The 17,883-nt window shown below is 39.5% G+C and overlaps 2 protein-coding genes across 3 annotated transcripts; one reads left to right on the top strand and one right to left on the bottom strand.

Annotated features, from left to right (window-relative positions):
- The first annotated feature begins 143 nt into the window (after positions 1 to 143).
- Positions 144 to 8,530, top strand: RTBDN (retbindin). Its single transcript, XM_070934348.1, is given in 7 exon segments — positions 144 to 168; positions 171 to 221; positions 3,185 to 3,352; positions 3,976 to 4,060; positions 4,302 to 4,430; positions 5,692 to 5,788; positions 7,822 to 8,530. Coding segments are annotated over 7 exon segments (834 nt in total). The 5' UTR covers positions 144 to 161; the 3' UTR covers positions 8,119 to 8,530.
- A 2,811-nt stretch (positions 8,531 to 11,341) lies between these two features.
- RNASEH2A (ribonuclease H2 subunit A) lies at positions 11,342 to 17,652 on the bottom strand. 2 transcript variants are annotated; one of them, XM_070934349.1, is made up of 8 exons: positions 17,487 to 17,652; positions 16,644 to 16,715; positions 16,326 to 16,452; positions 15,562 to 15,649; positions 15,329 to 15,466; positions 15,033 to 15,120; positions 14,169 to 14,292; positions 11,342 to 12,596 (listed from the first exon to the last, which is right to left on the bottom strand). In XM_070934349.1, exons 1-8 carry the CDS (start codon positions 17,650 to 17,652, stop codon positions 12,458 to 12,460), a joined length of 942 nt encoding a protein of 313 aa, XP_070790450.1. In that variant the 3' UTR covers positions 11,342 to 12,457. The 2 variants fall into 2 exon arrangements, with proteins under 2 accessions (XP_070790450.1, XP_070790451.1); XM_070934350.1 differs by lacking the exon at positions 17,487 to 17,652 and adding an exon at positions 17,381 to 17,418.
- Between the last annotated feature and the right edge of the window lie 231 nt (positions 17,653 to 17,883).

A 17,883-nucleotide genomic window follows, 5' to 3' on the forward strand; every position in this document is an offset into this window, starting at 1 on the left:
CAGGTTGAAGTGCAGGTTAAGACGACATCGAAACCTGACACTCTGCAGTTGTTAATTTAGTAACATGGTTGTTAAGTGAATTAGTTTCCCCATTGACATTGCTCATCAGAAGGTTGCAAAACGGGATCACATGACCCTGGGATACTGCAACCATCATAAATATGAACCAGTTGCCAAGTGTCTGAATTTTGATCACGTGATTATAGGGATCCTGCAATGTTGTAAGTGTGAAAAATGGTCATAAGTCCCTTCTTTCAGCACCTTTGTAACTTTGAATGGTCACTAAATGAACTGTTTTAAGTCAAGTACTACCTGTATTCATGTTTTATTTTTGTTTTTATGGGTTCGAATTGCAGTTTGTTAGAGTGATCATGGTTCTTCAGCATTACTGCTAAAAGTACCAATAATTGCTATGCTAGAACTTCTAATTGGCTGCAGGTATCTCGCTATCACTAAATTTTCTGTAACATTAAAGGAGATATGTTATTATATAGATCCTGCTTGAACTAAGCGGATGAAAATTAAGCATTTTACTCTTAGCATCGTAACCAACTCTTTGGAAAACCAAGGGAAAAAAACCTTGGTTTTAAAGGTAACATGTAAAATTTAAAAATAAAATTGAAGATTGTAAACCACAATTTTTTATTTTAGTGCTTGGTAAACCCAATATATTGTGTTTTAATCAAAAAGCATATCTGAGAATTCATAGCATAAGCAAACCTGACCAAAAAATAATTTTACTGATTTTGGCTTAGCATAGTGCTTGAACATAACCAATTAGATTTATTTATCAACTCATGATTTAAAAAGCAATAATTTAATATGAGGGAATCAGATCATTTTGTACATACCTTAGCCAGGAGGCATTACAAAGCTGATTTTATTCATTACCCATGGCTTTGAAACAAAGATTCCTTGTCAATTTTCTGCATCTTAATACTTAAGGTGACTCTGTTTCTAGGGAACTGGAAATCTAGACTCGTATTTCATGGACTGCCTCACCAAAATTTGATATCACAAGAGAAAGGATGGGGTAGAGAGACACCTTACCTTGAAAATAGTTGCTGATGTAGTGAGATTTTACCCTCTGGCACACTTTGTTCAAGGACCCAACAACAAAAGCTGCAGGAACTATGGATCAAATGTTTTTTGTTCACCAATATATGTTCCCCTCTGTAGAAAATGACAATCCTCTGTAGGGGAAGTTTGGAATCTATAACTTGGGAGCGGGGAAGACTTCGGTTTTATTTCTATCATTTTTAACAAAGTACTTTTCAGGACCTGCAATTGCAGGAAGTATGTATGGAATTTCACAGGGAAAAAGATAACATGCTAGGAAACAAAGCAATTTCTGTATGTGAAAGATGCATAGAGTCCAGGTCCCCAATACTTTGGACTTCATGAACTTGATTGCTCATATGATTAATATTTCTTGCAGTGGGCAGGGATTGTCAAAGAGCTAAGTTGCAACACTGGAAAGATAAATTGGCATTTGACATACAGCAGCGGAGGATGGATGGATGGATATTTCGTCAAAGTTTAAACTGATTTTCTTTGTAATTACATATTACCATGAATTTTTTTTTCTTCTCTAATTGCATATTACGTAGGGTGTAGCTGTTACGCTTAAAATATATCAAACTTGGCATTTATATTTTTTGTTGTACTGGTAATATTTTATAAATGCAATAAAACAAAAATAAGCAGCCAAATTTGAAAGAGAGTGTGCAAGCTGTATCAGGAAGCAGGAGCTGAGATGTGATGGGGTTTGTATTGTCTATTAAACATCTTATGCCTCTGCTGTTTCTCTGTCTCTGGTGCTATCATCTTCCTATATCTTCCTTCTTGCCCATCCCCCCCACCCCCAATTATACTGCAATGCTATCTTCAGGCTTATCAGAACACTTTGCAAACATTAATTAAAGCCCACATCTTTCCACAGATGAGACTTAGACAGAATCGACACACACAAGATGTGTGTCTCCATAGGTGGCAATGCACGCTGAGCTTCAGGAGACAGGCAGGCTGGCTTAGCGGTGCTGATACAACGCTGCACTGACACGCCATCAGCTTCAGGTCCCAAAGCTGTTTTTTTTCATCACGCCATCAGCTTCAGGCTTTCTGACTGATCATAACTACCTCCCCTTCATCTGTGGGTTTTTTTTTCCACTCCAAGAGGAGGAGGAGAAATGATTACTAAGCATCTGAATGAAAACTTTTCAATCCAAAGAAGCAAGAAAAATAAAAGTGAAAGAGATGTCAGGTGTAGTCTCAAGTGGCCAACTTTTCAACACTTCCATATTAAGATTCTATTCCTCAGATGGATCACAACCTTCCTTGGGTTCTTCTGGTAAAAATTGTCCTTTCCCTCCATTATTTAATCTATCTGTCAAGGTGAGGCTTATAGCCAATAGCAAATGCAACCAAGAAGGTATTCATTTAAGCAAAATACCATTGCAAGGCCAGATTGCCCTGTGGATCAGGGGCAGATTTATAACTGGGACACCTCTCCACACATTGCTTGTGGCATCCCATGTAGTTAAGTTCCTCAGCAGTGACTTTTATGTCATGTCATAAACCAATTGGCACTTTCAACAGCATGGTGATCACTGGAAATTCCTGCAGAATGTTCACCAGAAGTATGGCGAAAGCCTCAACCCTCTTTTTTTTGCCCACCTCGTATAAATCTTTCCTGGAAGTATGTCCTTCCCAGTTTCATGCTTGTTTACATAAATGAGCAATTTGCTTGCACATTTTTCCATTTTTCCATGAAGATGGAGGCATTCACATTTTTCTTAAGAATATCTTCTCTTTAAGAAGGGAGCTGCTGGTGTTTGTCATGACAGCTAGCCCTAATCCGGGTGCTGTAGAATTGCCTGCAGTTGGCTGCCCTGAATTACCTAGCAATGAGAGTGGACCACGGCTGCAGATGTCAAACAATGAACAATAGGAATAATGTAATTGCAGCATAGCTTATCAAGAAAGAAGCAAGATTCAGGGAATTGTTGGGCAGAGATGAAAGTACAATATATCCAGGGCGTTACTGGGGGAAGATATACCTGGAGTGTGGGGGCCGTCTCCTATAACCTGATTGGCTGGCTGGCATGCTTGGAAAACAGAGGAGAAGCAAGCCTCTTCACACCGATTCAGTTTTTTCTTGTTTCCTCTGCCCTTGATATTCTAGTCATGAGAGGTGGTGGCAATACCAATTGGATAATGCTGATGGCTTCGGCACTGACCATGTTTTGGGCCAATGCAAAGGATACAGAAGATCACTGCTTACCTGGAGGGAAGCACAAAGTCAATCCAAGCGCAGAAGAAGAGTTGGGTATCTGCCAGATTTATGCAGAAAGTAAGTATGGATTCTCTATAAAAGCTTGTAGAATCATGTATCAGGGAGAGAAAATGAGAGTACTGTAGGATGAGGGGGTATAAAATATCCATAATATGGATGATGATGATGATGATTTCAAGGCCACCCGACACCAAAGCAACTGTGGGGGCCTTGCAATTAAAATCCTGAAAACAAAATAAGTCAAAGGGGAAAATATATATATATATAACTGTTGACTTGCTGGGAGTCTATGAGCCACAGTGGCACAATGGTTAGAATGCAGTACTACAGGCTACTTCTGCTGACTGCCTGCAATTTGGCAGATCAAATTTCACCAGGCTCAAGGTTGACTCAGCCTTCCATCCTTCTGAGGTGGGTAAAATAAGGATCCAAACTGGTGGGGGAAATAGGCTGACACTGTAAACTCCTTAGAGAGGGCTGTAAAGCACTATGAAGCGATATATACTGTAAGTTTAAGTGCTATAGGTATTGCTATAACCTGATTTTGACTGTGTTCATCTGGCATACGACTTCCTTGGTCTGGACTGCAATTGTCGGAGGGGTAGTTTGCAGAAGGCTAATACTATAGCTACTCTCATTCCAAAGAAATAGAAATGCTGACAGAAGATTTCTTTCCGTAGATGCCTGTTGCTCACCAGAAGTTGCCCAGGAACTTTCTAAAGCTAATGCTGGATCTTGGAATCGTTGTGGAAGCCTCAGCATCAGGTCATCTCCAAGACTGCTCTTCTGAAAAGAAGGGGACCCCACCTTTGTCAGCCATGGGCCCCTATAGGTTGTGGAGCTGGGCTCTGTCTCATGACCTTTCCTCTGCCAGCCTTTCTGATCACTAAATACCAAGATGGGAGTGGGGGGGGGGGGAACGGGACGACTGATGCCTGCCTTGCTTTTCTCCCTTGCATCTTAGGGTCAATATTTATGCTTGCTGTTGTTTCACTCATTTTGGCAGGTGTGAGGAGTACCTTCGGCAATTGGATTGTTTTTACCACTGCTCCCCCATTGCTGCTCAATGGCCTCATCCTCAACAACCCACAGCCCTGATGGGAGTACCTCTCTGCCAGAATTTCTGTGACCAGTGGTAAGTTATCACTTGTCTCCACATCTAGAAGGGCCTGGTGGCTCAGCAGACTAAAAGCATTGTGATTAACACCAGCTGTCTGCAATTACTGTAAGTTCGAATCTCACCAGGCTCAAGTTTGACTCAGCCTTCCATCCTTTCTAAGGTAGGTAAAATGAGGACCCAGTTTGTGGGGGCAATAAGCTGACTTTGTATAAATATACTAAAGTATGAAGGCTATTGCTTAACGCATTGTAAGCAGCCCTGAGTCTCCGGAGAAGGGCGGCATATAAATCAAATAAAAAAAAAAAAGAGGCCATCCTGCTAGGGAGGAAGCATTAAGTACAGTACCTATTGAAGGTAGAAGACACTAGTCTTCTTTTCTATAATTGAAAGCATACATATGTACATTGGGCTAAATAGAACCAAGATTCTTTACCTGTCATCTGAAAAGACAAGACCATATTTCTGAAGAGATACATATATTTAAGGCCATTATTTAAAGACGTGTTATTTAAGATTATTGTGATTGGGCTGCAAAACTCTGGATGAGCACTAGATGGCAGCAAAGGCCTTCGCTACTATCTACAAAACAAACAGATGTACTAGCCTGGTATAGTAATTTTAAATTACTAAAAATTTGAGAAAACTAGTGCCCTATTCTCTATCGGTTCAACCGATAGAGGGTTGAACCGATAGAGTTCAAAGAGTAATTAGGGGAATTATATTTTTAAAACTTAAAAAACTTTTTTTTTCCTATCAAGATTAAGTGACTCCCTTCTGGAAAATTAACATCAGGCAAAAGGGATGATTTAGGTTTGGAAATTTGACTTGGGTAGCAAGGGAATACAAAAGTTGTTTGGAGAACATTCCTATCCGTTTGCTTTTATTATTATGTTAGCCAATGTGATAAAGTAAAATGAATAAATTTGTAGGGTAGGGTTCTCAGAGAAGGACAGAGAAGCTATCAGCAACTAGCGTAAAAGTTAACCCAGCAAGTGAAAGAGAAGGTCAGCTTTTTTTGGTTGAATATAAAAATCTGAGGTCCTCTCCTGAACTGAAAAGGGTGGGGGCTACTCCAGAGAATTTCTATTTCAAATTTCTAATTTATCATAAGTCTCAGTGAGAGAATTTGGGTCTATTACAGTAGTATTGAGTCAAATACCAAAGATAAATTCCTTGTGTATCCAATTACACTTGGCCAATAAAGAATTCTACTCTATTCTTTAAAAAAATACCAATGTGCTGTCTTTCTTAGCACTCAAACCTATTGTCTACTCAGGTATGATGCTTGCAGAGAAGATCTGACCTGCCTTGGCAACTGGCCCTGGGGAGCTGATGGACATAACTGCAGTCAGGAATGTCATTCCTTTGGCCAGGTGAGGACACTTGAAATGCTGCTTTGCCACGAGCAGAACCATCCTTGTATTGCTTGCTACAGCCTAAAGGTGTCTATGCCAAGGGCCACTTTGTTGGAGACAACATTCCAAAAAGTAGGCAAAGCCAAAGCAAAGGAGAAAATTGGACCAGAACAAACATACATACAATTAAAGCCACTTCTGGTGATTAATGTCTTTCATCTGACTAGTTTGCTGCTCCAGAGATGATGGGGGGAGGGGTAAAAAGTAGAGATATCTTGACATATGGAATACAGGAGTTTCAGAAATACAGAAAACCTAATTTCAGAATTCAGACAAATGTTTTTTAAAATTTGTATGCATTGGATGAGATCATAGCATGTTTATGTGAGGGAACATATGGCGTATGTTTGTACAGGGCCTGAAAATGATGCGTAGGCTGTGGCTTCCGAAATTGAAGCATGTTTGAGAAGAGTAACTGTAGAAAGTAGGGAGAAAAACAGGAACTGCATTTTCCTGAAAGGCATCAATTACACTAAAAACCAATCCAAAGTTTTTTCAGTGTTAATAACAGTTGCCCAGGACAATTTGAGTTTACTTTAACTCATGTGACTTTTATATCAAAGCTTGCTTTTTCTCAAATCTGAATGATTTCTAGCATTCAAGGGAAAAAAATCAAAGAAAAGTATTCTTAGAGGGTAGGGAAATAGGAAATGGGAAGAAAAAATGCCAGATATAGCCAAATGTTTATAGGTAAATGACTTCTTCCTGTAGGTTTTTTCAGTTTCCCACAGCCTGGCATTTCCGAATGGTCTCCATGAACTCTTATTACATACACTTAGTTCATGTAAAATTAGCTTGCTACTAATGGCATGGGTGACTGAAAAATCTGCAACTTTTCCAAAGTGGCAAATTCAAATTCAAATTACCTGAAAGTTAAAGCTTATATAGCAGTAACAACTGCCTTATCATTGTAACTCCTTGCCATAATTGTGTTTGTTTTCTTGAATTATTGTGGAACTTAGAAAGCAACAGTTTAATCTTTGGTTATAAACAAATATACAGGACTGGAATAGTTATTGATAGATGAAGGTTATTTACCATGAAATATAGAGACTGAGAGAAGAGAAAATTGTCCATTACTAACCTCTTCACTAAAAATGATTGGATTGTCTCTTTCAACATGTAACTTGTATACTGAAATAGAAATGCAGGCAAGAGGAGGATGGTAGCTTGTCTTGAAGCTAATAGGAAAGATACTTTTGTTAGAAAGGGGTAGTGGCTAATTGCCATTTTATGGATTCACCTGCCACTTTTAACCCTTTCCTTTCCCATGAAAGTATCTGTGCAACATTAATAAATGAAGTGTCTTTAATGTTATGAAGCTTATCATAGTATAAAGGTAAAGGTTCCCCTGCATACGTGCTAGTAGTTTCTGTCTCTAGGAGCGGTGCTCATCTCCGTTTCTAAGCCGAGGAGCCAGCGCTGTCCAAAGACGTCTCCGTGGTCATGTGGCTGGCATGACTAAACGCCGAAGGCGCATGGAGTGCTGTTACCTTCCCACCAAAGTGGTCCCTATTTTTCTACTTGCATTTTTTACATGCTTTCGAACTGCTAGGTTGGCAGAAGCTGGGATAAGTAATGGGAGCTCACTTCGTTACGTGGCACTAGGGATTCAAACTGCTGAACTGCCGACCTTCTGATCGACAAGCTCAGTGTCTTAGCCACTGAGCCACCACGTCCCATATTATAGTATACCCACACAGAAATATGTTATATTCTACGCAAGGAACAGAACAATCACCATTAAGAACAGGTACATGACTTCCTGAAAAAATTAAATCGCAATGGTTCTCATTTTTAGAAATCAAATCATGTTAGACTGCTCAAGTTCTTTGCATCATGCCTTTTGGGGGAAGACTGCAATACTTTTCATATTCCTAATTTTCTAAACTTCACAATCCATTCCAGTTGCTTTCAAACCTGAATGGGGTTAGAGTAGCATCTCCCAAGGAAGGTTTTTTTGTAACATGGGGCCTTTTCCTTTTCCTTAGATGTATAAGGATGGCAAGGAGCTGTGTGAGAACATCTGGCACGATGCTTTCATAGTAAGCACTGACCCTTGCCACTGCCTGATGCTGGATGCCTCTGACACAGCCTTCTCCACCTCTTATTCTCACCTCAAAGAGAGCAACAGCCTAAAAGAGATAGACATGAACAAGGCAGGCAAGGAAAGAAAAGATCGCGTGAGCCCTTGCAGGGGCAACCTTTTACTTCAGCGTCTGAGAAGAAATCTGCAGAAGCGTTCTATTTTTGTGGAAGACATGGAGGGAAGTGGAAGTGGATTCTAATCCAAGGTAACCATCCTTCCCGAAGAAAAAAAGCCCCCTCTCCAGTGATTGCCTGGGGCTTGGGGGGATCGCTTGTGATCTATGCAATTCTGTCACATCCTATACTACCAGCTTCCTGCCATCTTCTACAACTCTGTGCATCTCATGGCGTAGACTGTGAATCTGGCACCTTCCAGGACTCTGAGCCCTATGCCCTAGCAGTAGAGGTTAGACCATTAGGGCACCTCTTGGGAACTTTCCCAGAACCAAGATTTCCCCCAATATTCAGAGTAGAAAAGGTGTTAGAGAACAGTAAGTATTTCCCTCTCCATATTCTTTGGGTCCTAAAAGCTGGCTCAAGGAAGTTATAATAGAACACAAAAGGCCATTCATGAGCATTAGCTGAAGGGAAAGCAGCCTTCGTAGGCATTAGCTGAAGGAAAATATCTGTAAGGGAGAGATCGAACAAGGGGGAGTGGGGGTGGAGTGAAACAATCAATGCTGGAAAAGTTAGCCTTGGTTGTTGCCATGGCTTCAAATACAATTGCAAGTAGGACTCAAGTAAAATGGAAGGATCTTCCTGAGCTCAAAAAGAAAAGGGGAAATAGGGAAAGTTAGCTTAGAGACCAGCATGGCTGACTTTCTTGTTGCATTTTTATCTGGAAAGCAATGGTTACTGGGGGACTAGCATTGCTAGGTTACTAAACTGGATTACATCCAAAACGGAATTTATTTTTCAAAGCAACCCAATCCGAGTGGGGTGGAGAGAGAGAGAGAGAGAGAGAGAGAGAGAGAGAGAGAGAGAGAGAGAGAGAGAGAGAGCAAAAGAGCATGATTACATAATAAACAACCCATATGTCAAGGAAACCCCTTGGATAATATACATAGCATCTAAACAGAAATGGTCAGTGTAGACATATGCCAGGCAGAAAACATTTAAGCAGTGGTGGCAAGAGTTGTCACGCTCACATCTTTACATAGTACTCCTTGAGCTTTCCCCACCAACTATCCTCTCCACTCTAAACACTAGTCAAATCTCCCTTGTAATATTGTACACCCAAAATAGACCCATCTGTCTGTTCATCCATCTTCATTTATCAGCTATATTTCACATTCCTGTTTACCTTGGCTACGCTTACTACAAATGTCATATTATGGATTGATTCATACCTATTAATATTGTGGGAAATAAAAAAAATGGAGTGCGTGTTTGTGTTTTATAATGAAATGTGTAAAAAAAATCAGCATAGAGGGCTGAATCTTAGTGATTATTCTAGAAGCCACATATACAGCTCTGAAAAGAAGAATCTGCCCAATTTATCATATACCAGATAAGAGAGTATTAGTAATATCATGAAACGTTGCCAATACTCTCCTGGTGCAAGGGATTATGGGAAACTAGCATTTCTTTGACAAATTGTATATTTCACACTCCCAAAAGGTTGTTACTAAAACAGGTAAGATTTGACCAGGGAAACAGCCAACCTGGTTAAATGCGTAATGACATTATGGACAATGGTAAATTAAACAGAAATGTAGTAAAATTTCTATCCATATTTCAAATATTCCTTTTTGATTTTTCATATATCATAAACCAGTTGACAAAATATACTGACTCGTTACACCCTGCATGAAGGCATACTGACATCTGGGCAATTGGCATTGTAGTAAAAGCACTTTTTGAATGACACACAGGATATTAATGTAAATAACTGTCTTTTTTCCATTGTTCCACTTGATAACAATCGGAGGCCATCCAGAAATTGTTGAATTACAACTCCCAATGTATCCCACCATTATCTATGCTACCTGGAGCTGCTGGGAACAGCATCTGCAGGCCACAAGCTATCTATTTATGGACTAAACTAAGCTTTCAAGATTAGATTATATAACCCTGAAATAGGATTGTTATGTCCTGCTGAAGAGGCCATGTTCTATCACTGCCAAGGAGGATGCAACAAACATGACTTAGCCTCTTAGGAAAGGGAAAGGAGATGGAAAGCCTGGAAATTAATTTAGAAAGATGAGAAGGGAGGATGGATAGTCAAACTCAAGTACGCTAATATTCTTCTATGTCAAAAGAGGCTTGGTACTACAGAAGCAGATCTTGGGAGGCTCCTGAAGAGAAATGAAAGGAACTTGTTCAAAGAGGGGGTAGGGTGTCTTAAAATAGAAAGAAACATGCCAAGCTTTCAGAGAGGAAAGAGATGAGGAACTGAAGTAGAAGAACATGTACAAACTTGGGAGAGAAAATGGAAATTATATACATCAAAGGAGTTAACAGGGCTGGAAAGATAATACGTTATTAAAAATAAAGGCCTGCTATATGCTAAAGTTTACTCTCCCCCACACTGAGGCAGTGTCATATTGCCAAGCAACAGCAGTAATAGCAACATTTCAATGATGCTACCTTTAAGGGTCTTCTGTAACAATCCTGTAGAGAGGATAAATATGGTGCCTGGAGATGGGTTGAAAGGTCAGCTAATCAGTTTATGATTTAAGTGAAATTTCAAAAAGGGACTTCATTTCAGTTTCATGATCACAAATACTTCTTTCAATTCTTGATCTTTTCCAAGCAGTAGCCCATCTTCACTTTTTTTTGGATTAAATTTTTATTAGACATATTTCAACTTTAAAAATCACATTTTCACTCATGACAGCGTTTCAGTATCGATGTCAGTTATTTCTTAGAAATCTAATAATTTCTAAGAATATAGATTACTATTCTATTATATAATCATTTAGTTGTCTACTTTTAAAATATACTAATTATAAATATATAGTGTTTTCTCATTTTAATATATATTACACATTTCTTATATAGCAGCTTCTTCTAACCTATCTTCTAACCAATTATACCATATATTCCAAATTTTATAATTTCCTCTTAATATACCCAGTAAAAATAATTCCAGTTTCAGTTCAATTTTTTGTTTTGTAATTTCTTCCAGCCATGTCTTTACTTTGAGCCAATATTTCCTGGCTTTGGGGCAGGCCCACCACATGTGGTAAAAAGTTCCTTGTTTATGGTTGCATCTCCAACAGTCAGGCGATCTATTCGGAAACATTTTGGTCATCTTCACTTTAAGAAAATCAAGACTGGACAAAAAATATACAAAAGTCAAGTCTTAACTAAGAAGGGTTTCTTAGTGTGATTTTTATTTCTACCATAAATAAAAGTATTTTTTTTTATTAATTTCATTAGGTAACCCAGCATATACATACATACAAATTAGTACTGGAATTGAGCAAAAAGTTATGATCGTAAGTTGTGCCAATTGTTACACGTGTCAAAATGTGACAGCACCTGTTTTTATGACCTTTGAGGGGTCCTTGGTGCTCTCTGAGCTTGCTTGTTTTCTTGCAGACGTTTCATTACCCAAACTAGATAATATCATCAGTGCTTACTACCTTTTCTGTGGTAATCATTAAGTGAATGCAACAATCATGAAGTGACTGTCAGGACCGTTAAGCGAATCCATTGTTTGCTATCGGCATTTTTCCAAGACGCTGGAAATAAACAAGTTTCTGGCAAAAATATTTAAATCACAGTTGGGATGATACTAACAACTGTAAATGTGGTCTAGTTGCTGAGGTCACATGACCCAGGGGAGGGAGAGCAGCGGCCATAAACTTTGAATCTGCAAGTGCCTTTTTGGTGGATCTGTCACAACTTCAAATGGTTGCTTACTGACTGATTGTAAATTGAATTTTCTTTTGTTTCACATTTCCCCCCCAATCTTAGTAGTATCCTTGAAGTGAAGATGGACCACTGTTTCTTAATTCCTCTTAGGAAAGGTCAGGGGTTGAAAGAGCTATTTGTGTTCATGAGACTGTGTTAGGATAAACTAAATTCACTTCCAGATCAACAGCACAAAATGGATCCCATGCCATGCTAAGGTTCAAAATGGCAGTTAATTGGCATAGAGTAGACCAATCATTTTCTCCTTTGGGTAAGTCAGGGAGTTTTTGTCTTACTGTTTAAGAAGTCATTTTTAAAAAGCGGGGTCTTTCACTTGCAGCTTTTCCTAGCATTCATGCATCTCAGTCACTTTAGATTAGCTTTCATTAGGCATTAGCGCCTATTAATTTACATCAGACAAAAAGTCTCGCAATCAGTTTTTGATGATTTATTAACTAAAAAGGAATTAAGTCACAGGGACCGGAGGGCCTTCAGGAAGAACATTTACCAGATTCTTTTCTGTTTAATTTTGTATCTTTCAGTTGAACCTTTGGGTTTCATGCTGTTTTGTAGATATGGCTCAAAGGATTTGTGACTACCCGTTAAAAACTAGATGTCAGTTTTCTGTCAAGCCAACGTAAGATAATTTTCAACAAGAAGAAAATCACCTGCCATCATCTACAAGCTGGTGACTGTCTCCAGTTTGCGTTCATAAAAAAAGCGATGGGGTGTACGCTTGGAGGGGGAAACCTTCCGGGTAAAGTAGCTCAGCAAGGACTTTGCACTCTGCTGGGATGGGTCATCTTCAGTATCATCCCTGATGAAGGAAGCAAAGATAGGAAGAAATGAAAGATTGAGGTCTAGCCTACTTTACTATCGTGCTCTTCTGTATTAGTTTGAGAAACATACAGTACTCAGTGAATCTTGCTGCAACCACTGACCACTGCTTTCCCACACTCATCTTAGTTCTTAGGACCTTGCTAAAAAGTGTTTCGGTATTGAGTCCTTTTCCCTGCACCCAAATAGTATTGGGTTGCTGCTACATCTGTCTAGGGCAGGGGTCGGCAACCTTAAACATTCAAAGAGTCATTTAGACCCGTTTCCCACAGAAAACACCGGGAGCCATAAAAACCTTTTGACATCTAAAATGAAGATAATGCTGCATATAACGTTTTTTACCTTTATGCTATGTATAAAAAAACTATAGTGTGTTGCATTTATGTAATCAATGAACTTCTACAGGAAAAAACAAATTTTTATTTCTGCATGCAACAAAAACATTTTGAATTCTGAAAAAAAAAATGGGTCGAAAAGCTCAATAAATTGCGTGCCGGTGGGTGTTGTACATTGGCGGTTGTGACACATGTTTTGAGTGACAGGGAGTCGCAGCAGAGGGATGAAAGAGCCACATGCGGCTCCAGACCCGGGGGTTGCAGACCCCTGGTCTAGAAAGAAAGTAATTTTTTTCCATCTCCAGCTCCTGTACCATCTTGCATTACTGCCAAAGTCATTCTGAGTTGGCAGGTAACAAAAACACTTGGGAATAAATGGGAGAGCTGCTTGATGGGTTTCTCAAGAGTTGTGAGAACTAGTGACAGGCATCCTAATTATTCCCTGGGATCAGCAATTCCTAAACCTGCAGTGTTTTAAACATCCCCCATCTATTCATATTATCACGTAGAGAACAAGGCATCAGGGAATAAGCAGAACTAACCGGGAAGGGAAACAGGAAAACCTTGTTCATAAATGATAAATCACTTTGAGGAATAAATTCTGCAAATAGGAAGCTGACCTATTCAGATCAAATACAACCCACATTCCTTCTATTTAATCCTCCACACATACCTACTATTCAAATAGAAACACAAACTCTTCACCTACTCTCTTTTAGTCATCCAAATTCAACTCATCCCTACTTACTTGATGTCCAATCAATACCACTATGTCATGCACTTCCTGTTCTCCATCAGTTGTAGTGATTAAGGTCCTGGCCTAGAAACTAGGAGAGTGTTGAGTTCTAGTCCCACTTTAAGGCACAAAAGCCAGCTGGGTGACTTTGGACCAGTCACACTCTCTCAGTCAAACTACCTCACTGGGTTGTTGTTGTGGAGAAAATAGGAGGGGAGTATTAAGTATGCTTGCCACCTTGAGTTATTTATAAAGTAATAAAAGCAGGATAAGAATCTAATAAATAAATAATAAACTCCCCAATCCAACTGCCGCCTTTGATAAAGTGTGTTTCCTGCAAGAATTAAACTACGAGAATGAAACTTCTGACATATCACAATATATAGTAGCAGCAGTGTATAGTAAATTATTTAAATTCTCCTTAACTCTCCATTAGAATCTTTATCTATCAGCCCATCTCATAGCTTGTTCATCCACTTACCAATGAACAGGCACAGCTTTGCTCTCTAGAATGAGCTGAGCTGTGCTCCAGCTAAATCGTACAAACTGTGGATAGCCAAAGATTGGGTCCAGGTTTTGAGCAAGCCATTCTTTAGTCTTGGGATCTGGGGAGAGAAGGGATGGGTAAGAGACTTGCCTATTATCTGCAAAGTCCTTTTATCAAACAATATATTTCAGTCCACTACTTACGCTATAGGAGCAGAGATTAGGCAAAGTGTATAACAAATGTTAGGATAACTCTGTTTTCTTCCCACGTTCCTCTATAATTGCAACATGTTATAGTTCCACTTTCACATTACCACCTCACCTTAGTCGTAGGGGTTGGAAACCCCATCACTGCGCCAGATGCAACCTATGTCATCAGTTGAACAACAGTAAAGTTTTGGCACCATAACTATCTACCCTAATGGAGTAATAAATGATGACATCCCATTGAGAAAAACAACATTTAACTATAATTATGATTCAAACGTAAGACTGGGGGAAAAGAGAACTCAGGAATGCCAAAAATAATGTCTTTGCTTTTCAGTGTTCCTGCATAGGAACATAAAGCCCTATTAGGCCATGGCATGAAAACAATACATAGTGGCTCCTACAACTGGCATTCATATCACCTCCATTTTTGAGTGCAGAGCCTTAGATGACTAGAAAGATATTACAGAATGGAGTATTCTGAAAAATAGCATGGCCATCCAGCTGTCACCCTGAATTAGAGGCTCTTCACAAAGCAAACATTTTCTGCTTATCTAATCTTATTTTAAAGCCAGCTGATCTAAGCATCACTATCACTTTGCACAGCTCCAAATGCACAGAGATGGAACTAAAAGAATAAACTAGAATTTACCATTGGGATAGCCCGAGCCATAATCCAATTCTGCATCTTCCAGGTTTTCCAAGAATTTCCAATTCTTTACAATCCTGTCCCTGGCTACCTAGAGATTGTAAGAGATAAGAACACAGGGACTGACTTCCTGCACCATATGAAAAGTCCATATAATTTAGCATTCTTTCTTCAATAATGGACAAATTTTTGCCTAAATTAAGAAAAGCTGATGGTAATTGAGCTGATGGGCCAATCTGCGCATCTCGCCAGATAACATAACATACATGGAATTGGAGACAAAGGAATTTCGCATTCACCTTAGCACAGATGCTGGCTGCGCTTACAGTAGGGAAGAGAGAGTCTGCCTTGGCCTTTACTGTAACCTCCAGCTCAGGAAAGTGCTGCTTTAGTTTTTCTTGATATTTCTCTGCTGGTCCCACTGTGTCTACAAAAACCTGAAAACAAAAAGACCCATGAAGGATTTAAGGGGGAAGGAAAGGGGAGGATTTATGGCTACTTCCTGGCAGTCTAGGGCACTAAACTAGTTCACCTCTGCAAGTTGCACTCCAGAATCTAGTGCATACTGGATTAGGCCAATGGCTGTATCGTGGGATAGTGCATTTAAGTTGTACTTCATCCTGCAAGGAAAAGGAAATCGCATTGACTGATGAGGACAATTGACTATGAAGCTTATCAGAAGAGAGATGGATAGAAACTGAAATTAACTAGATAATGTGATTTGTCATTAAGAATTCTAATTAAGATAAGAGGGACCTAAGTTCTAATCCCCACCTGTTAATTCGGCTGCCAGGGTGATGAGAGATGTCATTTTTAAGTCTACTTAAATGGATTGTTGTTGTGAGGATAAAATCAGATGTGACGCTGCAATATTCATATTCAAATATAAATTAATGATTCTCATTCTGGGCAAATAAAAATAATTAGAAATAGGCCATTCTAGATTGTAGCATTGTATGCTACAATCAATGAAACAAAGAAATGAACTGTTTTGTAACTTTGGGTGACATTAAAAATATGGATATATAATGTGTCTAATTTGCTCAATTTGGATTTTTTAAAAAAATTACTATAGCTACACCATTTTGGATGGTTAATAATAATTCAACCAACTCTCCAGCTATATATATGTTATATATAGTGACACATTAGAATTAGATCCATAGGACACGTGTTCCAATTCCAGTGAGGGATAGGCCAGGCAGAGGAATAATTTTAGAGAAATGTGTGGCATCTTTTAAAACCTATGATTTAATCCACCTAATAGAGAGAGTGCCTTGTCTCTACTGCACTCACCGCCTCTGCATACTAGTTGAGATGAAATTGGGGGAGAGGATGTGTAGGGCCCATCCTACATATTCCTTAGCAGCATCTATTTTCTCAAAGAGTTCTTCCCGTTGAGTTTCTGTCAGAGTTTTAGAATCTGAAAACAAGTGGAAAAAGATCGTTTTCAGGTGATGTGGCATGGAAGAAATAAATATTATTTCCCTACCTTACTCCCTAATAAAAATAGAGTATTTTTGTTTTCCTTTTTGTACAGACCCTTTGTTCTGTGACACAGTTGCATATTACTGAAGTACAATCACAACCTCCTTTGTGTGACACTCCTTTTACCTGCTACTTTCAAAGTCTCTAAGTCTCCTTGCCGAGACACAGGGCAGTAACAGATTCCGTAGACCATGGGACCTGGAAAAAAAACCAAAAATCAAAAAAGGTTATTCAGTCTCAGTTACTATGACCTCTCTACAAAAAGTATAAAATTAGCTAACATCCTTGTAAGACAACTAAACAAAACAAATGAAATGGCTTGAAAACCTGTTTTGACAGTACTTAAGCTACAACATTATTTCTGCAGGAGACCCTCCGTGACATTCTCTTGCAATGAACTTTAATTACATTGCATTCGTTCAAGCTCTCGGAGATGAAGAATGTGAAGTAAAAGTAGCATTGAGGATATATGTGGATTTAAGGATCAGAAGCATATTGGCACAAAATGAGAAAAAGGGTTGCAAATGAAGACTGCATTACTATGTCCAGGGGTGAAATCCAGCAGGTTCTGGAGAACCGGTAGTGGAAATTTTTAGTAGTTCGGAGAACTGGCAAAAACCACATCTGGCTGGCCCCAGTGGGGTAGGAATGGAGATTTTGCAATATCCTTCCCCTAGGAGTGGGGTAGGAATGGACATTTTGCAGTATCCTTCCCCTGCCACGCCCACCAAGCCACACCACACCCACCAAGTCACGCCCACAGAATTGGTAGTAAAAAAATTGGATTTCACCACTGACTATATCTACAAGATGACACTGCAATATTTAAGTTAGCTTCACACCAACAGGTAAAATTAGACTACCTAGAAATCCATACAATCTGGCGAGTTACAAGATTCACCCCGGACGATGGTTTTGGGCCAGTACCCCAAAAGACTCTAGTTTTCCCTCATACATTTGAATCCATACCCAGCACTGGTCCTCTGCCTGCCTCATCGATGCCCAAACTACAGGGCTCAGTCCGGCAAACAGGAGGCACCGCCGAGGCCAACAAGCAATTCACCGAATTGTCCCGCTCGAATTTGCCGAGGTCCATATTCGCGCGCTCGCTGGAAACTCCTCCGGCCGAGGACATAAGAACGGGAAGTGCAAGGGGTGCAAGGTCTTCTGGGAAGCGTAGTTCGTGAAACGAGATGGTTCGCTACTCAGTTCCAGTATTGGTCGAAAGGCTGTGGGATCTCCAAATTAAGAATAGGGAAAGGCAAGACGTTCATTAAAAGTCCCAGGTGGTATGCTGTGAGTAACGCTTCGGAGTACTTTAATGCAGTTCTACCTCCAGAGCTTATGCCTGTCGTTAATGAAAGTA

Source organism: Pituophis catenifer, unplaced genomic scaffold (assembly GCF_029215685.1).
Source record: "Pituophis catenifer annectens isolate HBS135680 unplaced genomic scaffold, rPitCat1.0.hap2 SCAF_2, whole genome shotgun sequence".
Classification (NCBI taxonomy): Eukaryota; Metazoa; Chordata; class Lepidosauria; order Squamata; family Colubridae; genus Pituophis; species Pituophis catenifer.

Coding starts and splice junctions, on each gene's coding strand:
- RNASEH2A (XM_070934349.1), bottom strand. CDS start 17,652: ATGTCCTCGGCCGGAGGAGTTTCCAGCGAGCGCGCGAATATGGACCTC. Junction 16,716..17,486: donor AGGCAGAGGACCAGTGCTGG/GTATGGATTCAA, acceptor TTTTTTTTCCAG/GTCCCATGGTCTACGGAATC. Junction 16,453..16,643: donor AGAGACTTTGAAAGTAGCAG/GTAAAAGGAGTG, acceptor ACTTGTTTTCAG/ATTCTAAAACTCTGACAGAA.